The sequence below is a fragment of the Haplochromis burtoni genome, unplaced genomic scaffold (assembly GCF_018398535.1).
Source record: "Haplochromis burtoni strain Fernald_Lab_line unplaced genomic scaffold, NCSU_Asbu1 Contig_370, whole genome shotgun sequence".
NCBI classification, from domain to species: Eukaryota; Metazoa; Chordata; class Actinopteri; order Cichliformes; family Cichlidae; genus Haplochromis; species Haplochromis burtoni.
The window spans coordinates 449316-469375 of NW_024582731.1; the positions used below are offsets into that span (position 1 = coordinate 449316).

General features: G+C 39.2%; 3 protein-coding genes across 4 annotated transcripts in view; 2 read left to right on the forward strand and 1 right to left on the reverse strand.

The window, feature by feature from the left end:
• Positions 1-6955, forward strand: part of itgav (integrin, alpha V) — a 40403-nt gene extending 33448 nt beyond the window's left edge. The window contains exons 29-32 of the mRNA XM_014340454.2: positions 39-152; positions 766-873; positions 3198-3317; positions 3506-6955. Coding sequence (XP_014195940.1) covers positions 39-152; positions 766-873; positions 3198-3317; positions 3506-3598 — 435 coding nt within the window. The 3' untranslated portion in view covers positions 3599-6955. The remainder of the gene's footprint in view (positions 1-38; positions 153-765; positions 874-3197; positions 3318-3505) is intronic.
• Positions 6956-7164: 209 nt separating this feature from the next.
• On the reverse strand, positions 7165-15523 carry si:dkey-69o16.5 (Alpha-aspartyl dipeptidase-like). Its single transcript, XM_005943444.3, has 8 exons — positions 15085-15523; positions 14325-14413; positions 12803-12877; positions 12581-12660; positions 11979-12152; positions 7816-7875; positions 7623-7705; positions 7165-7316 (listed from the first exon to the last, which is right to left on the reverse strand). Exons 1-8 carry the CDS (start codon positions 15177-15179, stop codon positions 7250-7252), a joined length of 723 nt encoding a protein of 240 aa, XP_005943506.1. The 5' UTR covers positions 15180-15523; the 3' UTR covers positions 7165-7249.
• Positions 15524-17083: 1560 nt separating this feature from the next.
• Positions 17084-20060, forward strand: part of LOC102296550 (TGF-beta receptor type-2) — a 15605-nt gene continuing 12628 nt past the window's right edge. For both annotated transcript variants that reach the window (XM_005943445.2, XM_014340455.2), the window contains exon 1: positions 17084-17275. In XM_005943445.2, coding sequence (XP_005943507.1) covers positions 17122-17275 — 154 coding nt within the window. In that variant the 5' untranslated portion in view covers positions 17084-17121. The remainder of the gene's footprint in view (positions 17276-20060) is intronic.

A 20060-nucleotide genomic window follows, 5' to 3' on the forward strand; every position in this document is an offset into this window, starting at 1 on the left:
GTGTGTGTGTGTGTGTGTGTGTGTGTGTGTGTGTGTAGGACTGCCACACAGCTAAGTGTCTGACACTGAAATGTCAGGTCGGTCGTCTAGAAAGGAGGAAGAACGCAATCCTCTTCATCTACTCCAGACTGGATGTCAACAATTTCCTCAGGGTAATCAAATAAAAGCACCTATGTTAGGGCAGAGCAATGTTACTGAACACAGCAACCAGCTCTGTGTCTGTGTTCTCTTAAATTATAAATGCATGCTCTTTTCTTTCTGTTTCCTTTCCTGATTAACACAACACAACATGCACTGGTTTGGGTTTGCTGTGTGTCTCCATCATATTATTGTAGTGTCTTTACCTTACAATATAAAGCACCTCGAAGCAACTGTTGTTGCAATTTGGTGCTATGCAAATAAATGGAATCTAATCACACAACAGAACATGTGTGCAAAGTCTTAGAAACAAAAGCTGGTCTTTATAAAGTTTCACTGTTGCACTAACCCAGTGATGGCTGCCTGTGCATCTATGGGTGCATTACATGCAGTGGTTGCTAATAGCTAATCCAACATTCATAATCTGGACTTTTTGCCAAAATGTAAACAAATAACCAGAACACAGTGTTGCCCAGACTGTCACATTTTTAAACCTCTGTCCTAATTTCTCTAATAGCTGAAGAACACATGTCTGTTGTTAGGTAATATCCATTCTCCAGGTCGTGATTTATCCTCAGCATTTTGGACTTCATTTGTCAGACATGTGACTTTTTTCCCTCCTTTCAGCCTGAGAATCAGAATCGTTCCTATGTGATACAATCAACGGCTAGCTTCAGTGTGATCGAGATGCCCTACAAGAACCTGGAGATGGAGCTACCATCCAATAGCACCACAGTAAGACACACAAACACAAATGATCAGCATGCATGGAAGACACAGAATTGTCTACAAACACAAAGTCAACACAAAATGTGTGTGCACATACAGTGGGGCAAAAAAGTATTTAGTCAGCCACCGATTGTGCAAGTTCCCCCACCTAAAATGATGACAGAGGTCAGTAATTTGCACCAGAGGTACACTTCAACTGTGAGAGACAGAATGTGAAAAAAAATCCATGAATCCACATGGTAGGATTTGTAAAGAATTTATTCGTAAATCAGGGTGGAAAATAAGTATTTGGTCACCTCAAACAAGGAAAATCTCTGGCTCTCACAGACCTGTAACGTCTTCTGTAAGAAGCTTTTCTGTCCCCCACTCGTTACCTGTATGAATGGCACCTGTTTGAACTCATCATCTGTATAAAAGACACCTGTCCACAGCCTCAAACAGTCAGACTCCAAACTCCGCCATGGCCAAGACCAAAGAGCTTTCGAAGGACACCAGGAAAAGTATTGTAGACCTGCACCAGACTGGGAAGAGTGAATCTACAATAGGCAAGCAGCTTGGTGTGAAAAAATCAACTGTGGGAGCAATCATCAGAAAATGGAAGACATACAAGACCACTGATAATCTCCCTCGATCTGGGGCTCCACGCAAGATCTCATCCCGTGGGGTCAAAATGATCATGAGAACGGTGAGCAAAGATCCCAGAACCACACGGGGGGACCTGGTGAATGACCTGCAGAGAGCTGGGACCAAAGTAACAAAGGTCACCATCAGTAACACACTACAACGGCAGGGAATCAAATCCCGCAGTGCCAGACGTGTTCCGCTGCTGAAGCCAGTGCATGTCCAGGCCCGTCTGAAGTTTGCCAGAGAGCACATGGATGATACAGCAGAGGATTGGGAGAATGTCATGTGGTCAGATGAAACCAAAGTAGAACTTTTTGGTATAAACTCAACTCGTCGTGTTTGGAGGAGAAGAATACTGAGTTGCATCCCAAGAACACCATACCTACTGTGAAGCATGGGGGTGGAAACATCATGCTATGGGGCTGTTTTTCTGCCAAGGGGACAGGACGACTGATCCGTGTTAAGGACAGAATGAATGGGGCCATGTATCGTGAGATTTTGAGCCAAAACCTCCTTCCATCAGTGAGAACTTTGAAGATGAAACGAGGCTGGGTCTTCCAACATGACAATGATCCAAAACACACCGCCCGGGCAACAAAGGAGTGGCTCCGTAAGAAGCATTTGAAAGTCCTGGAGTGGCCTAGCCAGTCTCCAGACCTCAACCCCATAGAAAATCTGTGGCGGGAGTTGAAAGTCCGTGTTGCTCGGCGACAGCCCCAAAACATCACTGCTCTCGAGAAGATCTGCATGGAGGAATGGGCCAAAATACCAGCTACTGTGTGTGCAAACCTGGTAAAGACCTATAGTAAACGTTTGACCTCTGTTATTGCCAACAAAGGTTATGTTACAAAGTATTGAGTTGTATTTTTGTTATTGACCAAATACTTATTTTCCACCCTGATTTACGAATAAATTCTTTACAAATCCTACCATGTGGATTCATGGATTTTTTTTTCACATTCTGTCTCTCACAGTTGAAGTGTACCTCTGGTGCAAATTACTGACCTCTGTCATCATTTTAGGTGGGGGAACTTGCACAATCGGTGGCTGACTAAATACTTTTTTGCCCCACTGTATACAGAGGTTTCATGAATGAAATACGTAGCAAACTAGTGACTTTAAAGTTATGGTTTTCTTCTGAAGTTCAAAGAATTTCACAGAAAGATAAACAAGCATACAAAACCTCTCAGTGCAGGAAGTCAGACTCATGACAGTAGACTCGTTATCAGCAAGGAGATGAAAAATAAGCTCTCTCACCTTGTTGTTACACAAACCAGTTCCTGTCTGCAGAAAAACAAAAAACAAAAGAAAAAATCTTGATTTCTGAATGAGCTCATATTTTCACATAAACTACATGAAATGTAATCATATAAACAGTAATAGTCCCTTAATATTAGATTTTAAATCAGTCAGAGAAAACACATTCTTCAGTGTTTTGCTATCACACAGCAGTCTCTAAATCACTGATAAAACATGTTAGTGCAGGTCCACAGCGTGTTCGGAAGCACTCGCTGGCATTTAGACTCCCGACTCTTCGTAAAGATTATGGACCGTAGACTTAATGAAGCGTTGGAACAAGTTGATACCAGTCTTGAGGACTGGACAGTGCATATTTTAAAGAGTTAGATTGGTCATTTTATAACAGCATAATGACTTTAATCTGATCAGGACGAAGTAAGTATGTTTTTGGTTTTGTCTCGTTTCAGGTGAGTGTATCAGTGGTTTGGGTGGCTGAGCCTCCTCCACCAGTGCCAGGCTGGGTAGTGGCTCTGGCTGTGCTGGCAGGACTGCTGCTGCTGGCGCTGCTTATCTTCATCATGTACAAGGTAGTAAACATGTCCATTGTCACTGTTCTTGTGCTGCTTTTTTCCTTTTTCCTAAGCTTCTGTAGTTTTACACTGAGACGTGTGTTCAGACATTGCTCTTCTGTGTCAGATTAATGGCTGAAACACCACTTTCACTACCAAATATAACCGACTCTTGTGCCCTCTTTTCTTCTTCTTCTCCTGTGCAGTTGGGTTTCTTTAAGAGAGTCCGCCCCCCACAGGAGGACTGCATTGAAAAGGAGCAGCTGCAGCCGGAGGAGAACGGAAACACTGATGCCTAGATGTCAAACTGTGAGGGACTGATGGCAAATCTGTAGGGGGTGGGAAGAAATCAGGGTAAAAAGGCCTCTGAGAGCATTTCACTGTATTGACTGTTGGATGGCAGATAATGATATGATTTAAGATTTAATGTGCTGGTTTTATTTTTATTTTGTTTAAAAAAAAAATGTCAACATGTATTTGTGCCAAAAGAGAATCTGGAAAACATTGATCAAACAAAATCCACAAAGTTTAGTGTTAAAGGAGCAGTTCGACGTTTCCTGAGAAGCTGCATCACAGTGTGTCCGTGATGTCTGAACGACGCTGATGTTACGAACTGCAGATGTTTTGTGAGTTCACACATACATTTGTTTAATTTGTGAGAGTTGCATGATCAGATTGCCTGCTTTAAAAATATAAAGCTACAGCTTGATTAGCTTACCTTAACATGGGACTGGGAACAAAGAAAATTCACCTCATCTTTTCACATGAATGATATTAAAAATCACAACTCTTAAGTATTATATAAACATTTAATAAATGTTTTTTGTTCCCTAAAATCATTATTGATAAAATGTGTCAAAATGCTTTTACAAACTAGCTGTGAGAGCTAGCAAGTCGATCTCTTGTATTGTATTCAACATTTGAAAAATGCAGAATTTCATATTTACAATTCAAGCATTAAAAATTAAACAAGCTAGAGCATATTAGTGAACATTAAAGCTGCCAGGCAGATCTTGTTACCTCTTCACAGGACCACGCTAGCTGTTCCCTAGCCAAGCTAATCCACTGCAGTTTCATATTTAATATTCAAACACAAGCCTGTTGTCATTCTGAACATGTCCTAAACCGTTGAGCTATTCCTTTAACAAATCGAGAAACTTAATGGTTTTGTTCCAGCAGGCAGTTGAAATCAAAATTACAGTTTTCCAGAAGTTATAAGAAGCATAAACCACCTTAATTTTCACATTTTCCATCCAAACACAAATTCAGCAATGAGATAAACAGCCTTGTTGTTATGTTACACTTAAGTCATTGTTTTAGAGTTTCTAAGAGCAGTTAATTATTAATACAGCCAGTGATTATTATTGTATTGTATTAAAGAATACCACAGACTGAATCAGTGGAGTTTAAATCAGCAAAGGTGCTCTATAAAAACACATCCCAGCTGAGACACAAGAAGCGTAAAACACCACAAACACAATAGCCAACTGATCCAAGCAGAGCATAAACAAATAACACGTATGTCACAGTGATGTGCCATATTATCTTAGTATGGACTCAAATTGTTACTACGCAAAACAAGTGTTTGTTTCATATGTGAGAGTATCGGCCGATATATTGAATTTTTATCAGTCGGGTTCCACTTGGAATTTAGTAAATGTTTTTTTTTCTTTTTGTTTTAGTGACGTGATTAATTTTGATCAACCAGCAATGTAAAAACAAACAAAAACAAGCAATACGGTAACTGAAGCAGCTAGTTAGCTGCATTCAGGTCTTTTTAGATGTTTCAGTAAAACTGGTTTATCTGCTGTATCATGGGATGATGGGAAGCTCACAATAATATATTTGCCCTTATGTACACTTGTTTTTTCTCTTCCTGCTTTGTGTGTGGGGTAGCTGATCTGCATTTCTCTTGTATGAGTTTGCTTTGGGATGTTGGTGGTTGTTTCCTTTGTATTTTGTACACAACATTAATTAGAGTTTTAGAAGTTTGTCCAACTTTTTTCAACACAATCAAGAAAATGTTTGGCCAAATGTAATTTTGTTTGTGCAGAAAATGGTTGAAAATCATTTTAAGTTCTGTCTGATTAGTCAGTCCACAGAAGCCTCATATCTCGCATCATTATGTTGAAGCTATGTTGTGTCTCTGCAAGCAAAGAGCTGTAACTGGCTGAGAAAATGTTTCAGGCTGTATGGAAACCGGTCTATATTTGCCATACATTAAATGAACAATTTCAGTTATTTTTCAAGTGTATAGATAAACTTAGAAAAAAAATTAGGATTTTTTTTTTTATTTTTAACCTGACCAATTGATGAAAGTATTAAAGTATTTAAGACATTACACATTTTAATGTTTAAGATTTGTCAACATGTGTAAATACCTTCAGTCAGTGGCTAGAGCAACAGCAATAGTAACTATGGGGGTGGAGCTTAACAGACTATTAGTAATTCTAACCTGGCAAAGTACGGGCTGTTTTAGTGTTAGTGAGCTGCGACTTGAGTGTTGACCAGTGTGTGTTGACATGATGACTTGGATTGGATTGTGTATTTGCAAGCATGTGATTGGTTCATGTTTCATTACGTCATTGTAATCACTAGTTGAGGCCCGTTCAGCTCACACAGCAGCAAGCATAGAGTTTTATTGTGTAGTTTTAAATCACAAACTTCTTTTTAAAAAGACTTGTAGTCCTTTTCACTGAATTGGTTGTGACAGTTTTTCCTGCACTGAGGCCTTTTGGATTTCTACTTATTTACATTCAGATTTCAGACTGGCAGCTTTGCTGGGAACAAGTTAAAACAAACGCAGGTTTCTACTTTGTGTTTTGAGTATATGATTGCTCTAATACTTAAGAAAAAAAGAAAGAAAAAATACTTTGCTATTTACCCATATTGGGTTCGCATTATAAATTAATGTTTATAGCTGATTATAGGTTTACAAATATAATAATGCAGGTAACATTCATCATAAAATAACAGGAAGACTTTAATAAGCACATTATACATCATTGTTTTCTTTCAGTGGCATCTTAACCAATACTTTGAACCAACTTGTCCTACTTGAGCAAAGAGTTGTGTGTTTGTGTCGGACGGCACTTCTTAACAAATGAGTGATTTTGGTATGAGGATTGATCTTAGGTCAGTGCTCTCATGCGGGAGATAAACTGAGCGGCTTCACTGCACTGTTCATTTTTTCTATAAAGGTTTTCTAAGGTTGATTGTGTGTAAATTAGACCAAAACAGCATGTTTCTCTTTGCCAGGAGTGAGTTGGACAGAAATCTGTTCATTTCAGTATCAGTCATTTCAAATTACTCAGAAAAGCTGCAAATCGCTAAAACATTTATTTCTGTCCTAACATCTTTGATATGACCTTATTGTCAGCACCGTTGTCCTGAGCGATGATGCAAAAGCCTTTGGTGAGTAGAGGAGTTTGTGTTAAATATGGAGGAATAATAAAAAAAAAAACAAAGCCTCCTGGCAGATACGAGTGATTTGCAGCCAGTCATTTGTATTTAATATTGCTCCGTGTTTCTTTCTGCCCTAAGAAAATATTGACTATTTTTGATGTATGTATTCTTTCACATAGAGAATAAAACAATGATTTCATAAAGAGATGATTTTACCTTTAAACTAAAATAAACTGATTTGTTCACATCTGTTCAGTGTTTTGTGGTGATCTCTTCTTTTTAAACCAGGCAGCCTTTTACAAATGTATATACGAATATTGCATTTAAATCACATCACCATGTGTAAATTGGAGGGAATTTGTACTTTACAGACTTAATGGTCAATTTTTGTTTTAATTTATTCAGGTTTTTGCACAAGTTGCTAAAAAAAATATTAGATTAACTTTACTGGAGAGACACATTAGATGTTTCCTTAAAATCTTTATTCTGTTCCAATCAGAAACATTGAAAACTCTGTGCTCCTCGTCTTGCTTCCATTTGACCGATCATTGTGCATCAGTTAGCAGGAAGCTAAGGTCACTGCCTGGCTCATACTCCACTGTGGGCTTTTTCCTGAAACACATAATTATACACAAAAAAGAAAGCATTTATAAAAATCCTGCTGATATTTTCTGGTCACTGGAATAACTCAACTTGTTTCGCGTTCTCAAATTGTGTGTTTGTCCTACTGATGATGTACACACCCTGGTTACACAGCCACATTGCCGGGATGCTGTTTAGATTTAGTTAAGAACATGTTAACATTAAACTAATTTTGTTTTAGTGTAAGGCTAATAAAGGCTACAGTCAATTAGAAAGGAGATTGGATAAGTCAGTGTGATGTCATCTCAAGTCATGAAAACTTAAAGTGTGTGTTACCTGGTGAATAGTCTGGCCTTAGTGGTTCCCAGCAGTGTCGCTTTGTTTCCCTCCACTAGCAGCAGGGAGCCCTCCCTCAGACCCTGACAACAAACAAAAAAGACGGTAATTTTCTAATGAAGCCGCTTCATCTTCTCGGCATGAAAGATTTGAGCACTATTACATGTATGCAGGTCTGCTTCCCCTCACTTACCAGGACACACGGAGTATCGGGTTCTTCGTGGTACTGGATGATCCTCTGCTCTCTGGTTTCCTACATGAAAACAAGATTCAAGATTGTAAGCACAGTGGAAACAGTGGAGGCTGAAACCACAGCTAAAATATAACTATTGATGTGACAAAATGTTCAAAATAACCTCGTCATTCACTCTTCTTTTTAACAAAAAATAAGGACAACTGCTTATTGGTGACAAACTGTCCTCAGTTAATTCAGCAAGTGTATTTTAATAACAGCATTCCTGTTTTGCTGAATACCTGCTGCTGTGACCACATTACAATGACAGAAGAAACCCAAACCAAAGGGGAAACTCGGGGTTTAGTATCTTACATGGACGACTAGAGGACTAGAGGAGCTGGGAATTGAACCGCTGACCTTCCAAACAGATGACCCAGTGTACCTCCTAAACCACAGTTGCTCATGTCTGTTCAGCTAAATACTGCTCCCAAATGTGTGATGATATTAAAATAAATTATAAACATAAATAAAAACTAAAATATTTAAAGATACAAATCTAGGTTTATTAACATTTGTCACTGTTGCAATCACCAAGAGTGACCACCAGGGGTCGGTGGACACAGCAATATATCTTTCAGAAAATAAATTTGTGCTTTATCGACGCAAATATTTTTATGAAGTGATTGTTTTTCCTTTGTGATTCTTCTCACAGCTGTTTATTAACAAATGCTAACAACTGCTTGTCAATGTAAATCATTTTTCCAGCACAAAATGCAATTATTCTTCAGTTCTTTTCTAGTGTCAGGATTTGGATTTTGTTATGTTTTGTTTTGGTTTTCTTCTTCTTCTATATCATTACAGCATCAGAATCATTTCACTATGAAATGTATGCAATAACAAAACTCATACTCCAGACTTCACCTTACCCTCTGACAGCTTGCACTGAGCAAACCTTTCCTGTTTTCTGACACTTTTACCATCTGAACAAGAAATGATGAAAACCACCCTTCCATGAACGAAATTTACACCACAGGAACGTTTTTTAAACCATTTAAGAATAATTATATACAGAAATAATTTGGCAGAAATCTGAGAAGTTCGTGTTCTCCCTTAAGCTGGACACCAGATGCTTGCTGCCACGCCCTGTAGGTAGTGCAACTGCTACCCCATGGCCTGGCTCTATGAATTCAGTGTTTCACAACCCTCAAACTAAACATTGCATGTCATCACATTGGTCAGAGCTACCCTAAATCGCTTTGCTGACACTGCAGCTTTTTTTGTCAGCTGTTGCAGTTTTACAGGTCCGAGTGTTGCATAATTTCCTCAGGCTGTTTTATCACGTGTTAGCTGAAACTCATGTCAGTCAAACCTTCTGCAAATCATCTGTCCCTTCATGCAGATTGTTTATAGACCCTTAAGGTCTAGAATGCATCCAGTTTAGGCTGGAGTCCAGTCTTGGTTATTTCCTACTGTGTCTCCATTCGTTTCTGCAGAGATACTTAATATGACCACAAAATGCAGGTAGTGCATAATCATTTATTAAAAAGATTCCCACTGGTGTTATCGTCTTTCTCCTAACTATCATTTTGTGGCATGAAGTTATTAAGTAATAAAGTGCAGATATATCCATTCATCTTCTACGGTCCAGGTCAGAGGGGCTGCGGTCTCAGCAGAGAAGCCCAAAGCTCCCTCTACTCACCCACCTCATCCACCTCGTCCCAGGGAGACACGGAGGTGTTCCGAAGTCGAGAGATATAATCTCTCCAGTGTGTCCTGTGTTTGCCCTTGGCTCTTCCTGGTAGGACATGTTTGTTATACGTCATCTTGGAGGCATCCTAATCAGATTCCTGTACCACCTTAATTGTCTCCTTTCAAAGTGGACGAGCAGTTGATCTACTACTGCAGATTTACTGAGGTCCAAATTCACTCAGTGTAAGGCGACATCCTTTTAAAGCCGAGCGAAAAAGCTCTTTATTCCAAACCTCCATGGCACTTTCACCGTTTCACTGTTGGAGCTGTTTCAACAGCTTAATTATTTTATTTACATATTACTCATAGTGCAAACATGTTGTTGCTTTGTCGCTTCCAAACATATCTGCTTATTTTTGAGCAGAGGGCAGCAATAAAGCAATGTTAGAGTGTTACTTATAACACTGATACGGCATACAAGCGACAGCTCAGTGCAGTAATCATTTTCTTATATCTGTCAACCAACTAGCAAAACAAAGACTCCTACATCATTTTTCACTGATGATTTTTAACCTCGGGCTCGTAGCAGTTCGGAATTTTGAGTAGTTGTAATACTCCCAGTATCTCTGATCAGTTTCATTTACAGTGGGGCAAAAAAGTATTTAGTCAGCCACCGATTGTGCAAGTTCCCCCACCTAAAATGATGACAGAGGTCAGTAATTTGCACCAGAGGTACACTTCAACTGTGAGAGACAGAATGTGAAAAAAAAAATCCATGAATCCACATGGTAGGATTTGTAAAGAATTTATTCGTAAATCAGGGTGGAAAATAAGTATTTGGTCAATAACAAAAATACAACTCAATACTTTGTAACATAACCTTTGTTGGCAATAACAGAGGTCAAACGTTTACTATAGGTCTTTACCAGGTTTGCACACACAGTAGCTGGTATTTTGGCCCATTCCTCCATGCAGATCTTCTCGAGAGCAGTGATGTTTTGGGGCTGTCGCCGAGCAACACGGACTTTCAACTCCCGCCACAGATTTTCTATGGGGTTGAGGTCTGGAGACTGGCTAGGCCACTCCAGGACTTTCAAATGCTTCTTACGGAGCCACTCCTTTGTTGCCCGGGCGGTGTGTTTTGGATCATTGTCATGTTGGAAGACCCAGCCTCGTTTCATCTTCAAAGTTCTCACTGATGGAAGGAGGTTTTGGCTCAAAATCTCACGATACATGGCCCCATTCATTCTGTCCTTAACACGGATCAGTCGTCCTGTCCCCTTGGCAGAAAAACAGCCCCATAGCATGATGTTTCCACCCCCATGCTTCACAGTAGGTATGGTGTTCTTGGGATGCAACTCAGTATTCTTCGTCCTCCAAACACGACGAGTTGAGTTTATACCAAAAAGTTCTACTTTGGTTTCATCTGACCACATGACATTCTCCCAATCCTCTGCTGTATCATCCATGTGCTCTCTGGCAAACTTCAGACGGGCCTGGACATGCACTGGCTTCAGCAGCGGAACACGTCTGGCACTGCGGGATTTGATTCCCTGCCGTTGTAGTGTGTTACTGATGGTGACCTTTGTTACTTTGGTCCCAGCTCTCTGCAGGTCATTCACCAGGTCCCCCCGTGTGGTTCTGGGATCTTTGCTCACCGTTCTCATGATCATTTTGACCCCACGGGATGAGATCTTGCGTGGAGCCCCAGATCGAGGGAGATTATCAGTGGTCTTGTATGTCTTCCATTTTCTGATGATTGCTCCCACAGTTGATTTTTTCACACCAAGCTGCTTGCCTATTGTAGATTCACTCTTCCCAGTCTGGTGCAGGTCTACAATACTTTTCCTGGTGTCCTTCGAAAGCTCTTTGGTCTTGGCCATGGCGGAGTTTGGAGTCTGACTGTTTGAGGCTGTGGACAGGTGTCTTTTATACAGATGATGAGTTCAAACAGGTGCCATTCATACAGGTAACGAGTGGGGGACAGAAAAGCTTCTTACAGAAGACGTTACAGGTCTGTGAGAGCCAGAGATTTTCCTTGTTTGAGGTGACCAAATACTTATTTTCCACCCTGATTTACGAATAAATTCTTTACAAATCCTACCATGTGAATTCATGGATTTTTTTTTCACATTCTGTCTCTCACAGTTGAAGTGTACCTCTGGTGCAAATTACTGACCTCTGTCATCATTTTAAGTGGGGGAACTTGCACAATCGGTGGCTGACTAAATACTTTTTTGCCCCACTGTAGCTGTATATTAGTGAAGGCTTAGCAGTGGACTGTGGCTGGAGTGTCTGCAGCAAGAATTTCAGCTTCATCTAGCAGCAGTGTAAAGCAACAGAAAATAGAAATCCTCAAAAACAAGCATCCAAAGCTCTACTTGTTATAAAATATATAGTTATTTCCAGCTCTGACAATCAGTAACTCTTTAGATGATTATTTGCAGAGTCTAGACTAATCAGCAACAGCAACCTCAGGCTGTGCGACTCACCCCCATGTGGCGGCTGGTGCGGTCGGCGTCCAGGTAGTGCGGGTTGATGTTGAAGGGGACGAGGCCAATGGCAGAGAAGGACGGAGGGAAAACAATGGGCATGTCATTAGTGGTACTGATGCTGATGGTGGCCACATTAGTGCCTGCACTGGAGCCCATGTAGGGGACACCATCCTGGGCAAGGATTTAAAGAATGTGGGAGTAAAGAAAAGGGAGACAAGAAGTAGTCATACTACTTAACTAAGAGCACACAGGAATCATTGGTTTAATTTCTTTTTAATAATCAAGACAGAATTTTTCTGCAATTATTTTTTAAAGAATCTAATCGATTTGGTCTGTTGTTTATGTGCATATTCATATAAAATGTGCACATAACTCCCCCAAATCTATTAAATTTATTTAAAACCTTCATAAGACAATAGTATATGTTTTTATAAAACATACACAAAATTATATTGAAATGGAATATTTTTAATAAAAAATAACATCTATCAATCTATATATATAACCATTTGTAAAAATGTTACATTTTGCAATTATAAAGTATTTTGTTTGTTTGCTGTCTTGCTTTGTTCCAGTAAATATTTTTGGATTAAATATACCTCCATCACTCTCTTCCTGATCTCCATCACCACCTTGTTGTCATAAAGACTCTTCAGCAGCCGGAAAGTGTTGCCTCCACCTACAAACAAAAGCCTCTTTTAGCATCCCCATACTGCAGATTGGGTAAAGGTTAGACGGTAATGTAGAATAGGAGTAAGAGAAAAAGTGTGAAATCCCTGAAGAAATTCCAAGAGCTGTTGCTTTCCTCAGATCTTCCTCACCTATAAAAATGCCCTCGGCCTTCCGGACAGCATCTGCAGGGTCTGAGGCCTCGTGGATGCTGTCCACCTCATAACCTGCAGAAGACAAATGCTCTTATGACATGTAGGATTTGACTGAATTACATCTAGCAAAGCATGTCCTGTAAACTATCGTATGCACTGAAATAGAAAACAAAAACAAATACTGAAAGAATGCAGAAAAAAAGGAGAAAACACCAAAATAATAATGGATTGCATTTATATAGCGCTTTTTGAGACCCTCAAAGTGCTTTACAATACCACTATTCATTCACTCTCACATTCACACACTGGTGGAGGCAAGCTACAGGTGTAGCCACAGCTGCCCTGGGGCACACTGACAGAAGCGAGGCTGCCATATCGCACCATCGACCCCTCTGGCCATCACCAGTAGGTGAAGTGTCTTGCCCAAGGACACAACGACCAAGACTGTCCGAGCCGGGGCTCAAACCGGCAACCTTCCGATTACAAGACGAACACCCAACTCTTGAGCCACAATCGCCCCTGGACTGTGGCTCAAGATAAACCAAATACACTGACTTACATCAACAAGATGCACAGAAAACACAAGGAAATACACAGAATACACTAGAATATATAGGAGAAACTGCACAGAAAATACAGGGGAAAATTCATTTCAAAATACCATAAAGCATAACACCTTAAACATGTGAATCACCCATAAATTATTACTATACTATGGAGGAGCGGTCTGTGTGTCTCAGTGATTCCATCGGCTATGATGTCCTATGGACTTGCCCCAGGTAGGGTCTCTTGTTGGACAGGGTTACCGGGACCACACCCTGCAGCATGACCTGGAAGGGAGGTAGAGCATCTGATTGCTGGGCCTTAGCACATGTGGTCCAGACAGGCACAGCTCAAAAAGGCAAATTGAGCCCATCTACTTGTTTGCTCAAAGAGACAGAGGCCTTCTACTTTGGTGCTTTCTGCTTTCCGCAGTTGATGTGATCCTGTTGGCTTCATTGGTGGGTCCAAGTCGTCTGAAGCCAGGGTTCTGAGAAGGAAAAGGATTGAGTTCCCACTCCGAGTTAGAGACTTGCTATCCCAAGTGGATGAGTTCAAGTATGACTGTGACTTGTTCCCAAGATAGGGAAGTGGATACACTGGATTAATTACATCTCTTGCCTGGCCTGGGAATGCCATGGTGTTCCCCGACATCAGCTACAAGCAGTTGCTGGACTTCTGTGCTTTTGCTGCTACTGTCAATGACCCGGCCCCAGATAAGTGGCAAAAATGTATAGATGGATATACAGAAAAATTCCTAGAAACACTGAAAACTGTGCTTTCCAAAACAAAATATAGAATATATACACACCCTCAAATATTAAAGTAAGAGAAAAATATAGAACACAACTCTTAAATAAATGTATGTTTTATTAAACATGAACACAAAGGAATATAATTACTTAAGGCTTTATAAATATGAAACTAACAAGCAGGTGTACAGTATGAGACTCAAAAATAATCTGTTACATGAACCTACCAAGAGTCTTAAACTTGTCCCTGGCTAACTTAGTGTAGGCGTCTCTATCATGGAGAGCATAAGGAACAAACAGCACCCTCTTCACGTCTCTGAAATACATACAAACAGATTCATGATAAACACCAGACAGGCCGTCAGGAGTCCTACCTCAAGGCCAGTCGTGAATGTCTGCACACTAAACTTAAAAAGATTTCATTCTAAGGATTTTCGCTGCCCTCTGTCCATAACTTTACAGTATTACATTGATGCTGAGCAGCAGAGCTAAGAATATTTATTGGGTACTCTATATAATTACATTTTATTAGTTTCATGGGTTTTCAAACACAAGTTGTGTTTACCATTAAATACAACCTTATGAACAGATTAAAAGGGCAGCATAATTTGAATTTCATACATATGAGTGGGCAGGCTTATATATGAACCAGAAAACTGTGCCCATTCTTTGCTGTTCTGGTTTTCTACAACATATTTATTTCTGATCAGCTATTCTGATTTCCTTTTCCTTCCAACCCCCCACCCCACTCTGCCACCACCCTGAAAAATTCTGCAAACGCCCCTGCTCGTAGAGGGATTTACAAAGAATCAAATACAAATGCAATTATAATCCACGTTTGCTCAGTAAACTGACAAAATAAAAAAATTAAAACTTTCATTTTTCTTTTACGTCTTTGCATGTCACTTGACTTTGGCCCCACTTCCTGTTTCCTGTCCCCTTTGTCAACTTTCTGGCCCACATATATGAACCGCGGCGCTAACTTACTTTCCAAAGAAGCTGGAGATGTGCTGCTGACAGTGCTCCAGGTAACCACTGCCGTGCAAAGTGGAGTTGGACACCAGCAGGAGTCTCCTCTTCATCTTGGCTCGAATAGAGAAACAGAAGAAAACCCACACAAGTTTCAGTGCGGCGGAGTCCAGAGGTCCGGGGTCACAGTTCAGCTGTGATTAGGCTGATAGCGGCTCCCTGACAGCCCGTAAACCGGCTCTCATCAACTCTGATCCCGCCACGGAAGTTCACCTTGGAGCCGTTTAAAGCTCACAGCAGCATTCACGGTGCAGCACACCGTGTTACTGTCAGAGCCGCTCTGTCCTTTCTACTTTAAACTTACGCTGGATCCAGCTAATACTTTTTATAAGGAGTAGTTGTATTTGATCAATTTTACCACTAGCGGAAACAACACTAGCGCTTCTAGCCAAGTACTTTCAGAATAAACGTACCTCTATTTCGTTCCTCCTCAATTCTGCCAAAATAAAAGCGTCCTTTTTCCTGCAAGTCTATCGTCTAGTTCTAACAAAACAAAAGTCCTCTTCATGGGCTGCTCACAGTCCAGTAAAATCCTTTCAGGGTAGAATTCTCTTTTTCTCCTTTCTCTTGAGTTATGTCAAATTAAAGCCTTGTATTTCCTTTCTGGATTTCCCCAAGTTCATCAGAATATAAGTATTCTGTACTTTTTGTACTACTACTACTTCTTTGTTGGTCTTCCATGGGTCCATTTAGAATAACAGGTGTTCCCTTGGCCTTGCTGTATCCCTCTCCATCTCGTTTCCTGAAAACATGTGTACAAAGTGATTTCTAGATATAAATACAGAAAAAAGGTCATTTGTACTTTCATACAAAATTTATTATCTCAAGCTCAGAAGTTTTCTTCGTTCAGTGACCCAGCCAACAGGAACACAGTAAAAAAAAAAATCTTGTGAAAGTAAGTGATACAAAGTTGTGTCAGCATTTATATGTATTTGCTCACTGAGCCCTCACATCACTGTGGTTTGAGCATAACCTGACTAATGAGCTGGAATAAACCTGTTAGTGCTCACAGTCTCACCCACCGTTTCTTCTTCAGATTGGTTTAATAGAAATGCAAAGTTCTGTGAAGAAACTTTTAAAACTCGAAACTGAGATAATAAAAAATTGAAAAAAAATGGACAAGGATGAACAATGATAAGAAGTAAATAAATAAAATATATTATAATATATAGAACTTACCTAGAATATATTTTCTGAGACTAAGAAAAAAATCATGCAACATAATAAATGCATTACAATGAAAGTTTGATTTTGCTCTATTAAAAAAAGACTGGAAAAATAGTTTCATAAACATTCTTGGTGCTGTTTGGCCAAGAATTTGAATTAAGTAAGTAATCTCACTGCATTTAACAGGCTGTCAAAACAGGACTGATACGTTTGGATTTTTCCTGCTTTTAAATATGTAAAGTGTAAAATTATATCATGAACAATATCAAATCATTTTCTTTGATGCCCATTTATTTTCCTTCTGTAACAATAAGGTAAATGCGAAATATTAAATTAAATTATAATTAATTATAATGAATGCAGTAATAGCAAAACAGTAATAATAATAAAATAAAAGAGCAATAAAAACAACATTTCCTTTTTTCAAAAATAAACTGTTAAAAATAATTACCAAAAATTTACCATTGTTTAAATGCTCATGGACTTAACTGCAAATGAGTACAAATAATAAACACACGATGACACTATGGTCTTTTGTAATTTTTTAAAGAAATTACAAGGAAAAAAATTCTTAATGAAAAAGTGCTTTAATTGTTTGGTTTTAAAATACGTTTTCAAAAAGTATTTACGATGATTTTTGTTTGCGGACTTTTTTGAAAGCAGGACTTTGCTGTAATGGAGTACTTTTACACTGAGTGAATACTGTTTCCACCGCTGTGTGTCACATGTGGAGAAATGAGACACAGAAACAGAGGCAGTAGAAGGGGGCGGGGCCAGCCCACATCTGGATGAAAAACATCTGGGCTCCCTCTCTCTTTCTCTGCGTACATGAGAGGCTCTCCGCTGACACCGGGGGCTGAAGACCGAAGCACCAACACACCGACTGACCGGGGTCCCCTGAGTTTCATCGACTTACTTTGCCGGAAGATGATGGCTCAGTGCTGGACGATTTGGACCGGGATCCTCGTCCTCCTGACTGCCTGTGAGTGCTGCCTGATTTCTGGGCTGTTTCTCTCTTTTCCTCGGAGCTGGAGGGCCGAGCGGAGGGCATGACAGAGAGGAGGGACGTTTTGTTTTGGAAAAGCTACTCAGATCTGTTATCTTGGTTGAAATGACTATACAGCACATGAAGAAATACTCATGTGTTATCAAGTGAGAGTGGAAGATTCATGTAGCAATAAAAGTTGCAACGAAGGTATCAGATTCATGTAGCTTAGTTGCAGTGTCAACAGAGAAGTACACAAATATCATTCATGTAGTTTAGTTTATCAGCTTTGTGTATTGTCAGCAGTCCACAAATGTTATCAGCTCCATCAGCAGATAAGATGCTAAATGTGACTGTCTTCTGATTCAAACGATGGATCCTGAGCCATTAAAGTCTCAGCAGCATTTTCCTGTTTATTCTCTTTTAATCTCTCTCTGATATTCTAAAAGTCCTGAATGAAAAATGTTACCTAAGTAAAACGTAGTCTAAAACATAGTCTTAATTTAAACATATTCATTTAAATGTACTCAGTACAAAGATATGACCCATGTGAATATTACAGATGTTATGTACTCCTGAACATTGTGTTTTACACTATTTTACTCTTGCTGGTTGGAGTGGATTTGATTTATTTCATGTGGGATTCTAAATAATGTCTGCACCATTTCATATTCAAATAAGTTTCTCAACAAATCAGTTCGCTTGACTTCCTGGTTTTTAAAGTCATAATATCAATAATTAAAACTTCAAAAAAGGCGAAATAAGTTGTTAAAATATTTCAAAATAAAAGCATAAAATGGTCAGCAATTTTGTTTTGGCAGTTATCGAAAATATATCTTTTCTATCAACAATCAAATTCCATTTCAGCTTTAGTCTTGTATATATTGTATTTCTTGTTAGACATGGTTCAATCTATAGCAAAACATGCAGTAAAACAGACAGTAACTGCCTTCAAAATGCAGAAATGGATTCTCTTCTTGAGTAAATGTGCTTTCCACCATGGTCATTATGCATGCAGTTCCTGTTAAAGGGCAGCTTATTATCTCATATCTAACAAAGAGTGAGTGTATCTGAAAGTCCTCATGAATGGCTACACACACAGTCACATCTTGGCGCTGTTTAAGACATTGGAGAAGACACAGACTGGCACTAAAAGAAAGAGTGTATTAATGCTTTTGGACACTTTTCTTGTACTTACAGAAGAAATTGAACAGAATACATATTTCAAAAAGATAAATTCCCAAACGAACAACAGTACAAAGGGAGTGCTGAAAAGAATCCACTTATGTGGGGATTTACAGACTTTTGTTTCTTTTGTGCACAAAATAATTCAAATCACATACAGACAGAATGTTAAACTGCATCTGACAACATGCTCCACAAAAAGTTGTCTAAGTCATCAGAGTAAAAAACAAAAAAGGCTGTTGTGTCAAATACAAATATCACTTCATTCACTTCAGTCTGATTTACTGCACATAGTGACAAATACAGCATCTCAAAGATGTCTCAGAGCACCATCCATGCATAAATATCAACTTTTCATTGTTCCAGTCTCTCATACAGCATGAGGTTGTTTTTAAAAAAAATTGTTTTATGATTTTACTCACATTTGAGGAGCTTTTGTTTGCATCCAGATTTACTGCCTGTGTGAAAAGTGAAAAATGCTGAAATGTAGTATTGAACCCGTTGGTATGTTTCTTTAAATTTTAATTCAATGATGGGAATAAAGAACATGAGCAGTACTAGTCCCCAATCATGGAAGGGATTAATAACAAAAAGGAAAAGGTAAAGATTATGACCAAACAATAGCGATAAAAAATAATAATCCAGGCATATGAGGCAGGTTGGAGCAACTTAAAGTAGATCTTTAATTCAGTTGGAAGCAAGCATAAAACAATACTGACTTACAAGCTGATGTGCATGATTTAATTAGTTTATATGAGTCTCTGTTGTAGTCGTTCATTGTAATTTTTCTCTTAAATAATGTTTTGAAGATGAGAACACCAGAAACTCCCAACTCTGGAAACTACTCGTCTATTAATATTCTACTAAGTATTTATGTCGCCTCACTCAAATTCATCATTAAATTCAAAACAAACATTAATGGCTACTGGCTTCAACACAATCCTGTGGGACTCCTGCTTGTGTGTTTACTCACATTAATTAAGAGAAAAATTAGATGGTAAATTATGTAGCATAAATACTTTGCAAATCTGTAAACAATGATAGTTTTAAATTTCATAATAATGCAACAACGAAACAGTCTGTTATCTGGCTAGTTTCTCAGAGCCAAACTTGAAGTCTCTATGTTTATAGTCTTAGGACTAAGATAAGCCAGCAAGCTGCCGGCTGAATGCATCAGTAATTGGAACATTTAACCATGGATGCAAATGAAGGTATTTTACAAAATGTCAGACCTTTCTGTCAACATAATGTAAATAAAAATCAGTTTGTTTTGCGCGTGTTGCACATGAGTGCAACATGCATATGTGTATAAGCTTAAATCTCCTGTTTGTGTGTGTGTGTCTATCTGTGTGTGTGTCTTAAGTAAAGTTGGAGTTGTGATAGGGAGGGCCTCCTCCTCCTCCGAGTAGCATAGCGCTCACATTTCCCATGAGCCTTTGAGGGAGGAGTGTTGGATGCTAACTTGGCTCGCGATGCAGCTCACTTCTGGCTTCAATTTATTCCTGGAGGCACACACACACACACACACACACACACACACACACACACACACACACACACACACACACACACACACACACACACACACACACACACA

Excerpts from the sequence above, each read along its gene's own strand:
- si:dkey-69o16.5 (XM_005943444.3), bottom strand. The coding sequence starts at position 15,179 with ATGAAGAGGAGACTCCTGCTGGTGTCCAACTCCACTTTGCACGGCAGT. Across the intron at positions 7,876-11,978 it reads GCACCAGCCGCCACATGGGG|GAAACCAGAGAGCAGAGGAT; the intron begins GTGAGTCGCACA and ends GTTTTCATGTAG. Across the intron at positions 7,706-7,815 it reads CCGATACTCCGTGTGTCCTG|GGTCTGAGGGAGGGCTCCCT; the intron begins GTAAGTGAGGGG and ends GTTTGTTGTCAG.